Genomic DNA, 17,394 nt, shown 5'->3' on the forward strand with positions numbered 1-17,394 from the left:
AAAGGCAAGGTGCTGTTTTTTCCTTTTTTGCCGATGGGTTCCTAGATTGGGTTGGATGTTGTACAATTTGTTATTTTTTACCGGTCCTTAAGCACCAAACTGTCATATTTTTCTATCCCTAAAATTATTTGGAAGACCAAAATGACCAAACTTAGCAGATAGGTCCAAAGTCTCTGTCGCTACTTGGGTTACAAAATCCATCCAACTTCTTTAGGTCTTATACTGTGGATTGATTTGTTCTATCAATCCACATTTTCGCTACTACCAATTTTCGCTACTACCAATTTTGAGCATTATCTGGACCAAGCCGGGGGGGAAAAAACATAGTTCTGATGACTTTTTAATATGACTTTAAACATATATATGTTAAGTTATACACTTATACACTTATAAATCTAAATTGCCTTAAGCTATTGTAAGCAAACTGGTGCACGCAGTTACTATGTCCTAGCTTTTCTGCATTGTCCTGGGATATTCTGTCACTATAGAGGGGCACCACAAATACCAAAAATGCATGAATAGCCTATATCTGGTAATTAGCTGCACAGCTGTGTTTAACATTTTTTTTATTTACTTAATTAATAGCGAACAGGCCAGGAGGTGAAGACTATAATTTTGACTGTTGGACTGATCTGTATCAAACTTTGCTGGAGGGGCTCATTTAAAAGAGTGCCACAAATCTGTTTGTGTTTGTTGCAGAAACATGACAATGGCCAGCAAACCATCAAAATATATTCTGGGGCCTATATAAAACAGTCAATCCCAAATTGGAATGTTGTGGGGCGCACCACTGTGCACCAATGTGCACAAGTTAAACTGTATGTCCTACACTGTATGTGTATATCCACTCACAGCTCCTGCTGCTGCCTGCAAGCCCCTTACCTGCTATGGTCATGTCCAATTCATTGTATAATCTTTGGCCATGATGGTGAAAAGGGGAGTGGTTTCTAAGCATATAATCGTTTAATCAATATTGCAGTCAAAATGTCCAAAAAAGTATTTAAATTTCACTTTAAGTTGGTGTGTAAGTTTCATATACCTCGCGGCAATGCCATCACCAGTGGACATCAGGTTTACCGGTGAAATTATTATTTTGTACATTATGTTTTTGTACTGTAAGCTCCCATTTCCCCCCACTAACCCCAGATGGCTTCATTGAGGAGTTCAAAGAAAATATAATCACACACACATCCTCCATATTTGGTGCCGAGCCAAACTGCAAAACAGCAGAATCATGCAAAACAAGAAGAGGCACCCGTTTCGACTGGCCTCGCAACTCACTTAAAAAGCTCATATTTTATTCACAATAGCAATAGCCAACAGCTGCTGCTACAAATAGAATTGGAGCGAAGGCCTATTCTTGTTTAATATTGAGGAGGTTGACATCCGCCTGGCAGGGGTATGTTAATCTCTATAGGCTATTATAGTCCCTGGACTATGCACTTAGGCAGGCCATATCAGCCATGTTCTCTTTCTGCAGGTAGAATTGTCAAGTCTCTCCACTCTGCAACACCCTGGCCTTGCAGTGACAGTTTTGACTGCTCCCACAGGGTGACATTTGGAGATCTCCACTCCATGCATCATGCCACAGATGGGACATTGAAGATGCACTTCATAGCATCATGGCACCACTGTGCCCCCACACATACAATTGTCTGAGTGTATCAGGCCTCTTCATCAATCTCAGCATCATTGGCATAGCAGGTGTGTGGGATAGATCTGTTCTGACAGTGTGAGGGAGGAGCAGTGTGATCCTGTCTTCATCTCTGTTCCTGACAAGCAGCTCTTCTTGGACAGCAGTGATCTTGACATCTGGATGATTGATTGACTATAGCCACCCCGCTCGCTCTCTCTCTCTCTCTCTCTCTCTCTCTCTCTCTCTCTCTCTCTCTCTCTCTCTCTCTCAAACCCTAAATCAAACTTGTGACATCCTCAACTCAAACCAACCCCAGGTATTTACTATTGACAACCTACAGTATACAGATATTTATTTTCTTTTTAATGCCCAGTGCACACACACAGTTGCGTTGTAGTTCACATGAACACATAAAACAGGTTATTTGGAATCAAACTTAATGTATTTTGCAGCAGAAATAGGCAGCTATACTGGGATGCAACATCCCCCCAAAGAAATGATATTTGAAAAATGTTCTTGTAATGTATAAGTATATATGATTTGAGCATGCACAGTACATCATTGTCCGACTTGAATTGCTTCTGTTGCCAAGTTACAAACTTACAGCTCCACTGTACAGTATGTCTTTGCAATGCTGCCAGTAGTCCATTTAGCCAGATGTGACAATGCATAAATAGGTGAAATATAATCGGATTAATAATGGTACATCAGCAGCTAGCCTAGGCCTATTTGATGGCACAGGTCTATTCAAGCTGATTTGAGAAGAATAATGTTTCCCTCACTAGCCCTAAGCAACAAAATATGTTCATCTATAGTTAAAGGGATTGTGACATAAAAAAAATGTAATTAAAATAAATGGGTTTCTGAGCTCAATTGCACCCAAAAACGGAACTTTTAACATTCAGGCCCTTTTTCCACTGGTTGGGAGCCGGTTCAGTTCTTTTTGGTTCTTAGTCCATGAGCCAGAGCTCCAAAACTGGAACGTTAATTCTGAATTGAGTGGGCAAAACCATACCTATATTAAATTGTTGTCGCCATGAAACTTCCCCAGTTGATTATTTACACAAAGACAAAGATTAATTGTATTACAAATCCAGGTCTTAAGTTAAGTCATAAGACCTGGTACTTAAGACACGCATAATACTGCCCTATGAGTTCCACTATTCTATCATGGCGTGCTATCCCTTTGTATGCATAACAGCCATTCAAGATGTGTGCCAGTGTTTCAGTGTTCTGTTCTATGGTGAAAAAGACACTAATGGTTTGGCACCTGGCCTATGCTGAGGCCAATGGCCATAAAGGCATTTGTCTGTACGGTCGACATCAATGTTGTGGTTCTTGCAATCCACTTATTTGAGACATTAAGCATCACAGAGCTCTGGATTGGCTTTGGCTGCAGAAAGAACTACAGGAACATTCCTGCTCATGAGATCTGCAATGCTCCTGGTCCCCATGAAGTCACTGGCTTTGCCTCTCTTCCATGTGCTAACAAGATGTGATACTACATCAGCCTTCCTTGGCCATGGGGAAATGTGCATAGGCCCCCTGGTCCCAGCTCCAATAGTTCCGCCTCAATTCCCAGCCTCATTTCCATTGGGCTTGGACCAACATCCACGCTTACAGTTCCCGTTTGTAACACAACCAGTTTAACAAATTATACTAACCAACCAATTATCACACTCAATATTAAAACAATAATAAGACATAGACAGCAAAATATTTCTATGTCAAAGCGTACAAAAACTCCCTCAAATTTAATAACTGTCACGTTAGTACCCTCTTTTCAGAAGTTACCCTTATGTCATAATACTAAGGATTTAAAAATGGCACTGTTAAATACCAGGTCTTTAAATCAGGACAAAACATTTCTAGTCAATGATATAATTTCAGAGCATAATTTAGACTGCATATTTGTCACTGAAACATGGCTATACTCAAACGCTCCTGCTGCTCTTCCCTGCAAATTATGAATTTTCATATTCCATGAGGCAGGGAAAGACAGGTGGGGGAACAGCCTCCATATGCAGTACTGCTCTAAATAGTAAGAGTATCTCCTTTGATAAATGTCTTTCTTTTGAATATCATGCCTCTATCTTAAACTGCCAGTCCCCTGTCCTAACCTTAACTTTATATAGACCACCAAAGAAAAACTGCACTCTTTTTCTAACAGAATTTGCTGAGCTCCTATCTATCATTAACACAAACTACGATATGACAATCATCAGTGGAGATTTTAACTACCATATCGACAATGAATCTGATATACAGGCTAATAATCTAATCACTCTATTGTCTGACATGGGCTTCGCTCAACATGTGAGTGGCCCAACTCATGACCGTGGCCACACCCTTGATCTGGTCATTACACGGGGCCTTACTGTAGATATATTATCAATCACGAAAGTTGCTTTCTCAGACCACTCCCTTATTGAATTTTCGGTGTGCTTACCAGTGCCACAGTGCAATACAAACCGCCTGGTGAAAAAGCGACACCTCGACTCTGATGCAGCTGACAAATTCATAGACCGCTTTAATAATATACAAACCCCTTATACACGTCCCTCATCAGTTGATGAACTGGTTTCTGTTTTTAACAACAAGCTAAGGTCTACCCTTTATTTTATTGCGCCTGTCAGACTTAAGAAGGTCCTCCCCAAAGAAAAATCACCATGGAGGAAAAATGAAAGTGTAATTGAACACAAAAAAACTGCCGAAAAGCGGAACGCAGATGGAGAAAGACGAAATTACAGGTTCATTTTGAAATTTAACTCATCTCATATAACAAGACCATTAGAAAAGCCAGGGGATCTTATTTCTCTGACCTCATCCAAAAAAATCTGCACAACCCCTTAGACACTTTTCTCCACTATTGATGGCCTAATAAACCCCCCTCCACAAACTACAAATGACCTTGCAACACAGGAAAAATCTAACGAGTTCTCAGCCTATTTCAGGGAAAAGGTCACTTCCATACGCATGGATATTGCCAAAACAAGGACAGCAAACACTGCCAAAAGGTCCCCTGCACTCTTCAAAAGCACTTTATCCCAGTTCACTCCAGTAGACACCGAAATTGTTAGCAAAGTGGTAAGGGCTCTTAAGTCCTCTACTTGTTCCCTTGACCCTATCCCCACTAGCTTTTTTAAAACAGTTTTTAACTGCCTATCTAGTGAGTTATTAGAACTAATTAATAAATCCCTGCTTACCGGTATTTTTCCTGGGTCACTCAAAAGTGCCTTAGTTAAACCCATCCTTAAAAAGAATACACTGGACTATCTGGTTCCCAGCAACTATCGGCCCATATCCAACCTCCCGTTTTTAAGTAAGATCCTAGAAAAACTAGTTTTTAATCAGTTAATCTCATTTTTAAACGACAACGAAATGTTAGCTAGATGTTACCCTAGCTAGAGATTTTCCAATCTGGTTTCAGAGCAAACCATAGTACAGAGACAGCACTAGTCAAAGTACTAAATGACCTGCAAAAAACCTCTCTGTTCTTGTTCTTCTGGACTTAAGTGCAGCATTTGATACAGTGGATTACGACATCCTTCTGGACAGACTTGAAAACTGTGTTGGCCTCTCAGGAACAGCTCTCGAGTGGTTCAGGTCCTACCTGACTGCTCGTGATTTCCGAGTAACACTTGGTGAATACTCCTCCGATAGCGTTGAGCTGACGTGCGGTGTCCCCCAGGGCTCAATTTTAGGCCCCATTCTTTTCAACCTATACATGCTACCACTTGGCTCAGTTATCAGAAAACACAATATACACTTTCACAGCTATGCCGATGACACCCAATTATATATCTCCATATCCCCAGATGACCTTACCCAAATTGACACCCTCATAAAGTGTATTACTGACATCAAAACATGGATGTCAGAAAATTTATTTCAACTCAATGAGGGTAAAACTGAAATCCTCCTTGTCGGGGCAAAGGCCGAGAGGGAAAAACTATCCGCATACCTTAAATCAAAAGCACTTCACACAAAGGACCAAGTAAAAGACCTTGGTGTTATATTTGACAGTGACCTTAACATGGAGGCACATATAAGAAACACCACAAAAATATCATTCTACCATCTGAGAAACATTTCCAAAGTCCGACCATTTCTGTCCCAACATGATACAGAGAAACTCATTCACTGCTTTATTACCAGCAGGCTTGACTACTGTAATGCTCTCCTGTCTGGCTTACCTAAAAAAACCATTGGTCGGTTACAACTGGTCCAAAACGCAGCTTCCCGCGTGCTGACATAGACCAAACGTAGAGCACACATTACACCGATTTTAAAGTCCCTGCATTGGTTGCCTATACATTTTAGAATAGATTTTAAAATTATTTTACTTGTTTTTAAAACATTGAATGGAAATGCACCGGTCTATTTTTCTGAAATGCTACCTAAATATGTGCCCGGCAGACCCCTAAGATCCTCTAGTGCTGGTCTGCTAGAGATCCCCGAGACCCCAAACACAAAGAAATATGGAGAAGCCGCTTTTAGCTACTATGCCCCTGTGCTGTGGAACAGCCTGCCAAGGGGTCTACGGTTCTCTGAATCTGTGGACATTTTTAAACGAAATCTTAAAACACACCTTTTTAGCATTGCTTTTAACTAGATCATTGCATGTCCTTTTCCTGTTTTAGTCGCTCATTTTTGTTTTGTTATTACTATGTAGTTGATGCTCTCTTGTTGCGTTTTGCTCTTTCTTGTTTTATTTTTGCTATTACTGTAAAGCACTTTGAACTGCACTCATTGTATGAAATGTGCTATATAAATAAAGATTGATTGATAATTGATTGATAGGCAGCTTTGGAGGAAACGCTGGATCTCACAGGCACCCTAGTTGCCCTCACCTTGTAGCCTGAGCAGATCAACTCTGATGTTGTCCATATGCAGCAACTCTCAGACGAGTCCTTTATCTGCGTCTTCGGTCATCTCGATTCCCCATACATCTAGCCAGCTAGTTTGTGCTTCCCACATCAGCATCTTTCTTTTGCACATCCATGTGATTGCAGTGACTGGCTAGTCTCATCTCATCCTCCTGCTATTGTGTCTGCATGGTTGTCATATTCCTGATTTCAGTACATATGGGACTCCACAACAGTAAGTAGTACTGTACTAGTAAGTAGGTCATAGTGGCTTATTATCAGAGCTGGATCGAAGCCATGATCTTGTGGTTGAAAGGTGAGTGCTCTACTGACTGAGCTACCAAGGCACCCTCAATAATGAGGGTCCAGTAAACGACACATTCCAATTTTTCTAATGCTCAAAAATAACATATAATATCAACAAGTTTGCCAATAGTGTCAAAGGTAGGCCTAAACTAATTTTAATATAGCTGCCATCTTGGACATATGCAAATTAGGTGTCCAGACACACCCAATCATAAAGATAAGTATTCCAAAATGTCAAATTGTCAAACAACCTGAAATAGACACCAATTTTGCATTTGTAGCTCATCTGGTTCAAAATGTATAGCCAAAACCATTTTCAGGTGGCAGCCATATTGGATTTGGCCACTATGGCGACCGTGAAGGTCACTGGCTCGGGTGCCCTAGCTAAATCATTAGAACATGCCCTGTAGGCCTATACATCTGGGCCAAATTTGGTGCTTTTAGAGTACTACATTTTCACAATATAAATCTGAATATTTCATTGTATTCCCCATATACTGTATGAAAACAAAGAAAAATATATTTCAGTCTATCTTCTACCTTGTTTAGCCAAGCATATATGGCTTTTATTATGTTTCAGCACAGTGGTGGCCGCCATCTTTAAATGGTCCATTTTGAGGGCTTAGCGGCCATTTTTGAGCTTTACATACAGCAAAATTTGGATTCAGCACACCTTAATACCCCTAGAAAACATGTATGTAATAAATTAACACGATTTGCCTTCGGGGTTCATATTTTGGGGAAACGGACCTAGTCTAAAAAATTGGTTCTGATCTGAACCGATCTGAATCCCATATGTCAAAGGGATTTGCCAGCAGATGTCACTGTTTTCACTGTTTTGCCTGTTTTCATTGCAGCTCAAAAGGCTTCAGAACACACAGAGAAAACACCAGAGTCTGACCAGACCACAGAAAATCCACTGAATGTTCAAAGTAAATTTTTTGGGTGTAATTGAGGTCATAAAACCTAAAATAAAATAAATAAATTAAAATGAATATCATGAAACCTTTAAGAAATACTTCAATCAATCAATCAAAACAGATTTGCCTGCCAGTGCCAATAATACCCACTAGATGGCAGTGTAGACTATCACAAATTATGAACATAAAGACACCCCCCCACACACACACACACACACACACACACACACATCCAGACTGAGTTACTCCGCCCCCGCAGCAGGCACGTCACATTAGTAAACACGGAAGCTGGTGAGATGTGAGAATTTTCGTTCCCTTACCTCCTGGCTGTATAACATCTTTGCAGTAGTATCTTCTCTACTGCGCTGACACATTTATCACATGTCTGTTCTTTCAGCCGACGAAGAGTTGGTCAAGCAATGGGAAAGGTCAGAAGACAGTTGTTTTTGTGTAGGCATTATGTCTACTTAGTCTAAGGGGTACACATACACCACGTCCACCCCACCGCACATTGTAACTTCTTCCTGCCTGCTTCCAAGACACCTTGCGGTCTGGTCTGATTTAATGAGGTCACTGCACAGAAAGTAGCTCATAACATGTCTACGGTGGATTTTTATGAAACAAAAGCTTGGCAGATTGAACGAGGATAATTCAAGCTTGGTCTAGATCGCAAAAGCAAATTGGATGAGTGGGGAGGAGGGTATTGCAACTTTGCGGCTAGGTATTTCTTAATTTTAGCTTAAGTTGTCGCCTCTAGCACTTTGAATAGACAACTGTCAAAGGCAGCTTATTGGTCAGTGATGTCCTGAAGAAGCAGAGTTAAGTGCCAGCAGGCTCACCCTGACAGATATGATTCCATATTTATTTAATGTAAACATTCACCCTGCCAACTTTCAGACTGTACTTCAGAAGCAGAAGAAACATAAATCAATTAACATAAATTATATGTAAGTTATAATTATATATATAAAACCTGCGATTGTGTTTTGGTGCCCACTCTTCCGAGACCTGGTGCTCACTCTGTTTTGGTGCCCACATAGTGCCCACTCTTCCGAGACCTGGTGCTCACTCTGTTTTGGTGCCCACATAGTGCCCACTCTTCCAAGGTGCCTAGTTTTCCCTAGAATGTTTGCCCAGAATGTTTTGGTGCCCACCCTTCCTGTTACTGTGATGAATAGACCGATAGACATTTTGGGGATAAACAAGAACAAATTGATGAGTACATTTACGTCTAGTAATGATGTACAGTGCTAAAATCATGTATACTTTATACTTTACATTATTTCAGACCATTTTCCGAAGCATACATACATATTCTTTACGTTTTTTACGTTTAGGATAAAACAGCCCACTGGACCAGTATGCGTACCAAGTAGAGCCTTTCGCATGTGCATGTTTTTTAATTTTTTCATCAAGTCGATTAAGACCAATTCTACATGTCTAACATTCTAACAGTTTTCTGAAAAACGTATGTTGCTATATTAGTGGTGCTCAAACTTATGTCGACACTCCTGTTGTATGTGCAGTGAGCAGGCCACGTTGAGGAAGCAGCTAGTGGAAGAGGACACCGAAGATTGGCAGAGGAGTCCAGAGTTCTCTGGTCTACAAAGAATTGGTGGGGTGGACCTGTCCTTCATCAAAGGGGACGATGTCAATGCCTGTGCCCAGCTTGTGGTGCTGAGCTACCCTGACCTGGAGGTGAGTGAGACTCATTCACTACTAAAGCCTCACTGCTAATTAATATCATGTCAACCAATTGTGTGTCGGAGTTCAAACCTGTGACACACTGTAGGCATTGCCGCCTACAATGTAGGTACCCGCCTGCCCGGACCACTACGCTAGCCGCCCGGGCCTACCTAACTTTATTGACCCTGTGTGAGAAATTCAGGTGTGTGAGAGAGGGAGAGACTTGATTGAATATCATAATATGAAAATAATTATAGTCTGTTCTATCAGAACTGTTCTAGCTGTTATTTTCTTTACCCAGTTATATATATACATATACTATAATAGGCATCACTGATGATTATGTATACAAAATGTCATTGTGCCAATATTTTGTGAAATCACCAATAGGCATATTGTCACAATAAAAATGAGCAACATTTAGACATTTGGTAAGAACTATATCCATAGTCCATATAGCACCAACCCTAATCTCAGTTCTACCCTAAGCATCTAAATAAACATACGTAACGTGAAGCCCTAAAGCTCTAAATTAGCTCTAATTAAATTCCTGTTCAATCTTGAGTAAAAGTAATCCTGAGTGTCAATTTGTGAGGGGCACTAGCCCCGCCAATGCATGGCTTTCCGAAATTACACCATATGCCATCCAAGTCTATGTTTGTCGAGAGCCTAATTATAGATTTCCTGTCCCTGCAATTCTCCCAGACCCAGCAATTCTATGGACTTTAATGTTTGTTTAGGGTAATGATTGACAATGCAAGACGTCATCTCGTAAATACATTGTGTAATACATTTATTTCATTTTTCACGGATATGAGAACATCAACATGAACCCAAAAATGTGGGCGCCACTCACTTCACACAAGTGTGATTTTTATAAAAATGTTCTTGTAATGCAGGCAGCCTTACAGATCCATTTGCCTTCCCTCTATGTGTACCTTATCATGGGTTGCTGCTGGGCTCTGCAGTCCTTCATAATTAATTTTTTTTAGCATACTTTGTTGGTACGTGATTCATTTCCATGGTAATATACTGTACAACAAAGTTTAATGAAATGTACTTTGGAATAGGATTTCCAAATATGTGATTTGTTCTTAGGTCCTGTGTAATCTACTCTACCTCTTACACTGAGGTCCATTTGCAACACATTTACTCATGGTACAGTAAAGGATAGTCTATTTAGTCTATTATATGCAATGCTGTTGAATTAAAAACCTAGATATCAGCACAATGTTCGGTCCATATTTAGTTTTCCACATTATTCTATTGGCTTGCTCTCCAGTTTTTCATGAAAAGTAAGATTTTAATAGGGCATTATTCTTTAAAACCTATACACGTGCAGTGATCCGGGGTTAAACAAATGAACATTGTCAGCGCATGTCAGGAGCCTTGGACACACCAACAGTATCAATCACACTGTATGTAGCCTATTTGAACGAAGCGATGCCAGAAGCAGTCTCATTAGACAGAGATGACAAGGTGAACAGTGACCAAATAAAGTCATCTTGTCTTTCTGGAAATGTTTTCTACTGCTGTGTGCCTGTGTGGTATACTAGAAGTCTCTTAATCAGCGACTGTTTCAGAGCAACAAACAAAAATGATACTTGCCTGTAGTTTACCAAAGCATTAACTTAAGCTTTGATAAAAGCTTAACTTTTTTTTTTAACTTAGTTTTAAGTTGACCCTTTTAGTTTAGCCAAGCTGGGTCCCACAAAATTGATTGTTGCATACCGGTATGCTGTTTTTACTTTTTATTCTCATTTCTTGCCATGCTTTTAACCCTGGCTGTAAGCACTCTGAGTGCTTTCTAAATAAAATGCATTATTATTATTATAGTCTACTGTAGAATAAAAGGCCATTGTTACCCAGCTAATAGCAGTGTATGTTGGTCCATCAAAACTTACATGTTACCTACTCCACTTTGTGTCTTGTGGCACATGAGGCCACAGAGCGCTTCCAATGTTCAATATCCAAACTGTGCATATCAAAAATGACCCACTTTTTCTAATCTTCCCCCCACCCCCCGCTTCCCAGGTGCTGTATGAGGACACTAAGATGGTTACACTCACTGCGCCTTACATCGCTGGCTTCTTGGCTTTCAGAGAGACCCCATACCTCCTGGAGGCCCTGCAACGTCTAGAGAAGAGCCAGCCCGGTCTTCTGCCTCAGGTCTGCTAACAACGTGAATACCAGGGCCCTTCAGTACAGCTCAATTGGATTTAAAGTCATTTTAACATGTAGACTAGAATTATATATTTTTTGCATAATCGTCAAAAATCACAGATAGCAGATCAACAAGCTTACAACGCGTCACTTACTCACTTTGTGATGCGTTGTAACTTGTAAGCTTAGATCAGCTATTTCCAGTATACAGTATTATATATAAAATTATTAAATATGTCGGACTGTAATGTCTTTGTAATATCTGCCCTGTGCAATGTTTTATTACGAAGCCTTAAAGGCAATCTGAAATGTAATTTGTATTTATATTGTCCAATGTTCAACGTCAAAAACACAATTAAATTGTTAATCGCAATTATTTGTGTGACAATTAATCGTCAACTTCAATTGGAATCGTAACAGCGCTAGTAGAGTGGACTGCTTCTGTCTTGCATTTTTGTCATTCTTTTATGCTAGTTTTAGACAGGGTATCTCTTTTGTCAACACATTGTAAAATGGGCATAAAAATAGGCAGTGCTAGAGCGCTATAGTTCAACATCCAGATCCAGACCATGGATACCTCCCTTGCTCCCTTACTTCATCCCATAGAAAGAAAATATATGTATAGAATGGATATGTCCATTCATAGCAACACTGTGCTTCCATGTCAGACACAGAGTCTGAATTATCCATCTGTGTTGGCTATACGGTTTCCACAGCAATACAGTAAGTGTCATCAGGGTTCCTAGCAAAGTCAGTGGCTGTGACAAAAGAAGTACAGAAATTGCGCTAATGACCTATTTATACTATTTGTTCTACACTCTGTTCATCCATTTCTCATTTCGTAATTTGTCCTTCCACAGGTGGTCTTAGTAGATGGAAATGGTCTCTTCCACTACAGAGGTGAGTGTGGCTGTTAATATTTTTTTCACTTAGTGTAGGTTTTCATTCCTGATATGATATCCTCCTTTTGATTTAAGCCTGGCTTTCATATAATGTTATGATGTACTGTACTGTTGGTGGGCACCCTTGTTTGTAGTACCCTGCTGTCTTTCAGTGACGTTTCCTTTGCTCTGTATGTTGGTCAGTTTTTATCCATGTTTCCTAGCGCTGATACAGATGATATACTTCTGACCTTTTTTTATCACTCCCCTCTGCCATGGAAAATATAGGCTCAAATGAAGGCTTAATTGCAAATTATTTCAGTGCTTCTGTCTTGGAAAAGGTTTTGACTTAATTTGATGTTGGGGCCTTGATGAGGGCTGGACTGAAGTGGTCTTAACTACACATTTTGGAACTAAACAATGCTGTTAATGTAACCTTCCAGAGTTTGGCCTTGCTTGTCATCTTGGAGTCCTGTCAGAACTGCCCTGTGTAGGCGTGGCCAAGAACCTACTGCAGGTGCATGGTGTGACCAAGAGTGAGGAGCACCAGTCACAGGTGAGAGCATCAGTACTCCAGTAGACCATTTGTTGTACCGCTTTGGGCATGTAGCTGAAGATTGAAGATGGTTAGGGCCGGTGCCAATAAGCTGTAATCCTGGGTGCTACTCTCAACCTGGGGAGAGCCCTGGACTGATGCTTCCTTCAATGCATGAGGAGTGAGCAGGCCGCTTCTTATCACCTGCCACGGGGGAGTTTCCCCGGTAGGACATACAGTAGGCCTTTCACTGGACCTCCTAGCCACTAAGATGACCCCAGGCCCACCACTTAAAGACCACATGTTAGGGTGCCCAAATCTGAAGTTAGGTGGTCAAATGACCTGAAACTGAAGCAATTCAGTAAAGGTCAACGCTTCCTCATGGGGTCATTTTAGGGCCTAGGAACTCCAGTAAAGGGTAAAATACTCTTCTTGGTTGTGGGAACAACATATCCAACGATGAGGACCCCAGGCCCAAAGATGTCCCCCTGGCAACTGTTTCAACTTTGGGTCAGCCTACATGTAAAAGTGTCCAAAGTTGAAAGAAGGTTGTCAAATGAACTGAAACTGAAGCAATGGTGTAATTGTGCCCAAATCTGAAGTTAGGTGGTCAAATGAACTGAAACTGAAGCAATTCAGTAAAGGTCAACGCTTCCTCATGGGGTCATTTTAGGGCCTAGGACCTCCAGTAAAGGGTAAAATACTCTTCTTGGTTGTGGGAACAACATATCCAACGATGAGGACCCCAGGCCCAAAGATGTCCCCCTGGCAACTGTTTCAACTTTGGGTCAGCCTACATGTAAAAGTGCCCAAAGTTGAAGGGCAGAGCTTCAACTTCAGCTACCCAGTACCCAAGGTTGAAGCGCCCTACAACTTTGGGCACTGGATAGCTGAAGTTGAAAGCTTCAACTTCAGCTACGCAGTACCCAAGGTTGAAGCGGCACCGAGTGCCACACTACGAGCTTGTATATCTGCTATTTTTCAGTGGGGTACATTGAATCACTGGTCCTGGGTCAATCCAAGGGCCTACCACTCCACTCACTTGATATGTTGTTCCCCAACTCTTGGAGAGTATTTAGGCCTTTTACTGGAGGTCCCAGCCCCTAAAATGACCCCAGGAGGAAGTGTTGACCTTTACTGAATTGCTTCAGTTTGAGTTCATTTGAGCACCTAAATTCAGATTTGAGCATGTGGTTTTTAAGTGGTGGGCTTCTGGTCATCCTAGGGGCTAGAAGGTCCAGGGAAAGGCCTACATACTCTCCAAGAGTTGGGAAAGAACATATCAAGAGAGTGGAGTGGTAGGCCCTTGGATTGACCAGTGGATGCAATGTACCCCACTTTGAGGTGTCACGTCTTAGGCCTAGATTTAGGGTAGGATCGCCCTGTAGCCATACAAAGGCCTAGGGTTCCCAGATTGTAAAATGTTGTTCCTCCATCTTGGGAGAGTATGTACGTAGCGTGTGGAAGGAACAACCAGTTCCAACCAGTTCCTTTCCCTCGGATCAGGCGCCCCGGCTGACCAGGGGGAGGCAGTATAGAGACTAGGATTACTGCATGAATTTTGTGAGGGTATACCTTAGGGGACGCGGGGAGAACATGCAAACTCCGCACAGAAAGGCCCTTTTGCCAACCCCACCTAGGGTATGGGCGCTGATGACGCGGAGGAGAGAACACCCCCAGCTCCCACAGCGTCACTAGCGGGAATCTAGCTGTGAGGTGACTACCGACTATTTGGCTGTTGTAGATCCCCAATAGAGCGTCACAGTCCCGCCCCCTCGAGAGACCCAGAAAAGAAATCCCCGTTCATTTTCCTCATAGACATTTCAGAAAGTATTTATTTTTAAGACGTTTACGCCCGGACAAAGCCAACTCTTGTCGTGACAAATCATGACAATAAACACAATGTTTTGGGCCAAACAAAGAATTAGAAAGTAGAAAAAAACGGCAGGTTACAACAATTTGTTTGTTGTTTTTCTTCTTTGTAATTTTTAGTTTGGTCCAAAATATTGTGTTTGTTGTCATGATTTGTCACGACTTGAGTTGGCTTTGTACGACGCTTAAAAGGTCTTTAAATAAATACTTTGTTAAATGTCTATGGGAAAAATGCACTGGGATTCATTTCCTGGGTCTGGTGTCGTCATGAAAGGGGGCGGGACTGCGACGCTCTATAGGGGCGCCACAAATGTGAAAAGTTCAACCGTATATCGTCAACACTATTTCACCCCCACAGCTTCCTATGGCCCATGGGACAGCTGCAATCCACAACATACACAGCCCTGGGTACTTGGGTAGGCAACCACCCATCCTGTCATACACAAACAAAGGACTGTGTGTGTGTGTGTGTGTGTGTGTGTGTGTGTGTGTGTGTGTGTGTGTGTGTGTGTGTGTGTGTGTGTGTGTGTGTGTGTGTGTGTGTGTGTGTGTGTGTGTGTGTGTGTGTGTGTGTGTGTGTGTGTGTGTGTGTGTGTGTGTGTGTGTGTGTGTGTGTGTGTGTGTGTGTGTGTGTGTGTGTGTGTGTGTGTGTTCATGTGTGTTCATGTGTGTGTGTGTTCATGTGTGTGTGTGTTCATTCATGTGTTACTGTTTGTTACAAGCCAAGCCCTCTCTCTGTAATGTGAGTTTTGAATACAAATCAACTTGGAACAAATGCCTGTTAGTCAAAGCATACCTGTGGGAAAGCAAAATTTGGGTTTCATTAATATGCAAATGTTCATTTTGTTGCAATCTGGAGCCTCAATGACCTGTCAGGGACAGGAAGAAAAACAAGTAGAAGTTAATTGTGTGTTATGAACAGATGTCTGGCTGCTGTAGATACGACAGCAGGCTTAGCAAATTAACTTCGGCCCATTCTTGTTTCGCACATACATGTACTGTAGTGTCCAGCAGAGTAGCGCATCCTCTGGACACGCTCTGTGATGTTCTGACTCTCAGGTTGCAGGATAGGGGAGGAGCACACACCAGTGATAGAGAGGTGCTGCTGACCATAATGAAAGTACAAGTGTGAACTGTGAAGGAAGGCAGTCGCACACTTGTAGCCTTGATGCAAGAATAATTCAATGTTTTGAATTTTGACATGACAAGTCGTCATGTCAAAATGTTTTGACATGACAAGTTGTCTTCAGGGTATTGAGAGACACAACATCTCAACGGCCATTAATAGCAACATTCAGTGATGGTTAGGGCACAACTTAGCCTTGTTGAAACCTAGGGGAAAAAAATTATGTTGATTAGTGGGAATCAATATGCGTGCAAAGTTTCCCAGCAATCGGCGGATTTGGCGTGCACCCCCACAAATCTTGGAAGCCAATCATAAAAATGTGACAGATACGGCTTGATCATAAGGCTACAATACTATAATACTATACTATAATATATACCGATTTGCGTCAGATTTGGACAAAATCGGTAGGTGAAGTAGCAGAAACTGTGTTTTTAAAGAAAATAGCAGGAAATAAGATTAGCTAGTTCCTAATAGCTTTATACACAGCTGGTATTGAAATGTGGACTGTGGAATAGAAAACCCTCTACTCCTTCTGGGACTGCTCCAAGCAGCATCACCATGGTATCCTCTAAAATATTTTGACCAACAACAAGTAGAAAGTCTCTTATACAGTAGCTGCAGATATCTGAAAAAGTGAAAGTGTCTTTGAGGAAGTCCCACCTGCACATCACAGAAATTGAAAGGCCTAAGAATCCTACAAATTATAACAAAAACAAAAACAATGTATGAGACGAGTGTTGCAATTAAGTCCCAAGAACAGTTGCCATATGGAGACACCTGTGCTCTCTCATATTGTGCCCTCCAATTTAATTGTTGCCATGATATTACTCAGGGCTTAAAGTTCTCAGTCCTGGGGACTGATTTCAGTCCTGAGGATTTCATAGAGGTCATTTTATGAGATCAGTGCAGATTTGCAAAAAATATTTTTCAGTCTTGGGATTTTTTTTGCTTTAAGCCCTGTATTACTGCTGTCTTTCCTCTTGCATACATGGTCCTAAGACCCACACATCCTCTTCTTACTGAGTAGAAGAGTGTTCCTCCAGCCTCTCTGACCCTTTCAGCACTCTCTCTCTGTCTCTCTGTCTCTTCTCTCTGGCTGTCTGTCTCTCTATCGCTTTCTCTCAGCACCTGTGTCTCTGTTTTTCATCTCTTCCCTGTCAATCACCTGTGTTAATGCACAGGCTAACAAGGCTGCAGCCCAGGAGCCAAAAGCTCCAGGAGGCCTGGCGCACGCACATTGTTTTATATTTGTTTGCACTGCAAACTGAAAAGGTATTTGCGACGTGTTTTTTTGTGTGTGTGTGGGTGTGTGGACATAGAAGGTTTCTGCCCGACAGTGATAATGTGCACATCAGCCATGGCCCCAGGTCCTCTGTGGCTGCTTCTGGCACTGCCTGG

General features: G+C 41.6%; 1 protein-coding gene across 3 annotated transcripts in view; it reads left to right on the forward strand.

Annotated features, from left to right (window-relative positions):
* The first annotated feature begins 8,018 nt into the window (after positions 1-8,018).
* Positions 8,019-17,394, forward strand: part of LOC306921609 (endonuclease V-like) — a 60,889-nt gene continuing 51,513 nt past the window's right edge. For all 3 annotated transcript variants that reach the window (XR_013789801.1, XM_079498817.1, XM_079498818.1), the window contains exons 1-5: positions 8,019-8,158; positions 9,257-9,428; positions 11,451-11,585; positions 12,440-12,479; positions 12,904-13,016. Coding sequence is in view for 2 of the 3 variants with exons in the window: in XM_079498817.1 (XP_079354943.1) it covers positions 8,112-8,158; positions 9,257-9,428; positions 11,451-11,585; positions 12,440-12,479; positions 12,904-13,016 (507 nt within the window). In the remaining variant the exon portion in view is untranslated. The remainder of the gene's footprint in view (positions 8,159-9,256; positions 9,429-11,450; positions 11,586-12,439; positions 12,480-12,903; positions 13,017-17,394) is intronic.

This window comes from Electrona antarctica, assembly GCF_951216825.1.
Source record: "Electrona antarctica genome assembly, chromosome: 4".
NCBI lineage: Eukaryota > Metazoa > Chordata > Actinopteri > Myctophiformes > Myctophidae > Electrona > Electrona antarctica.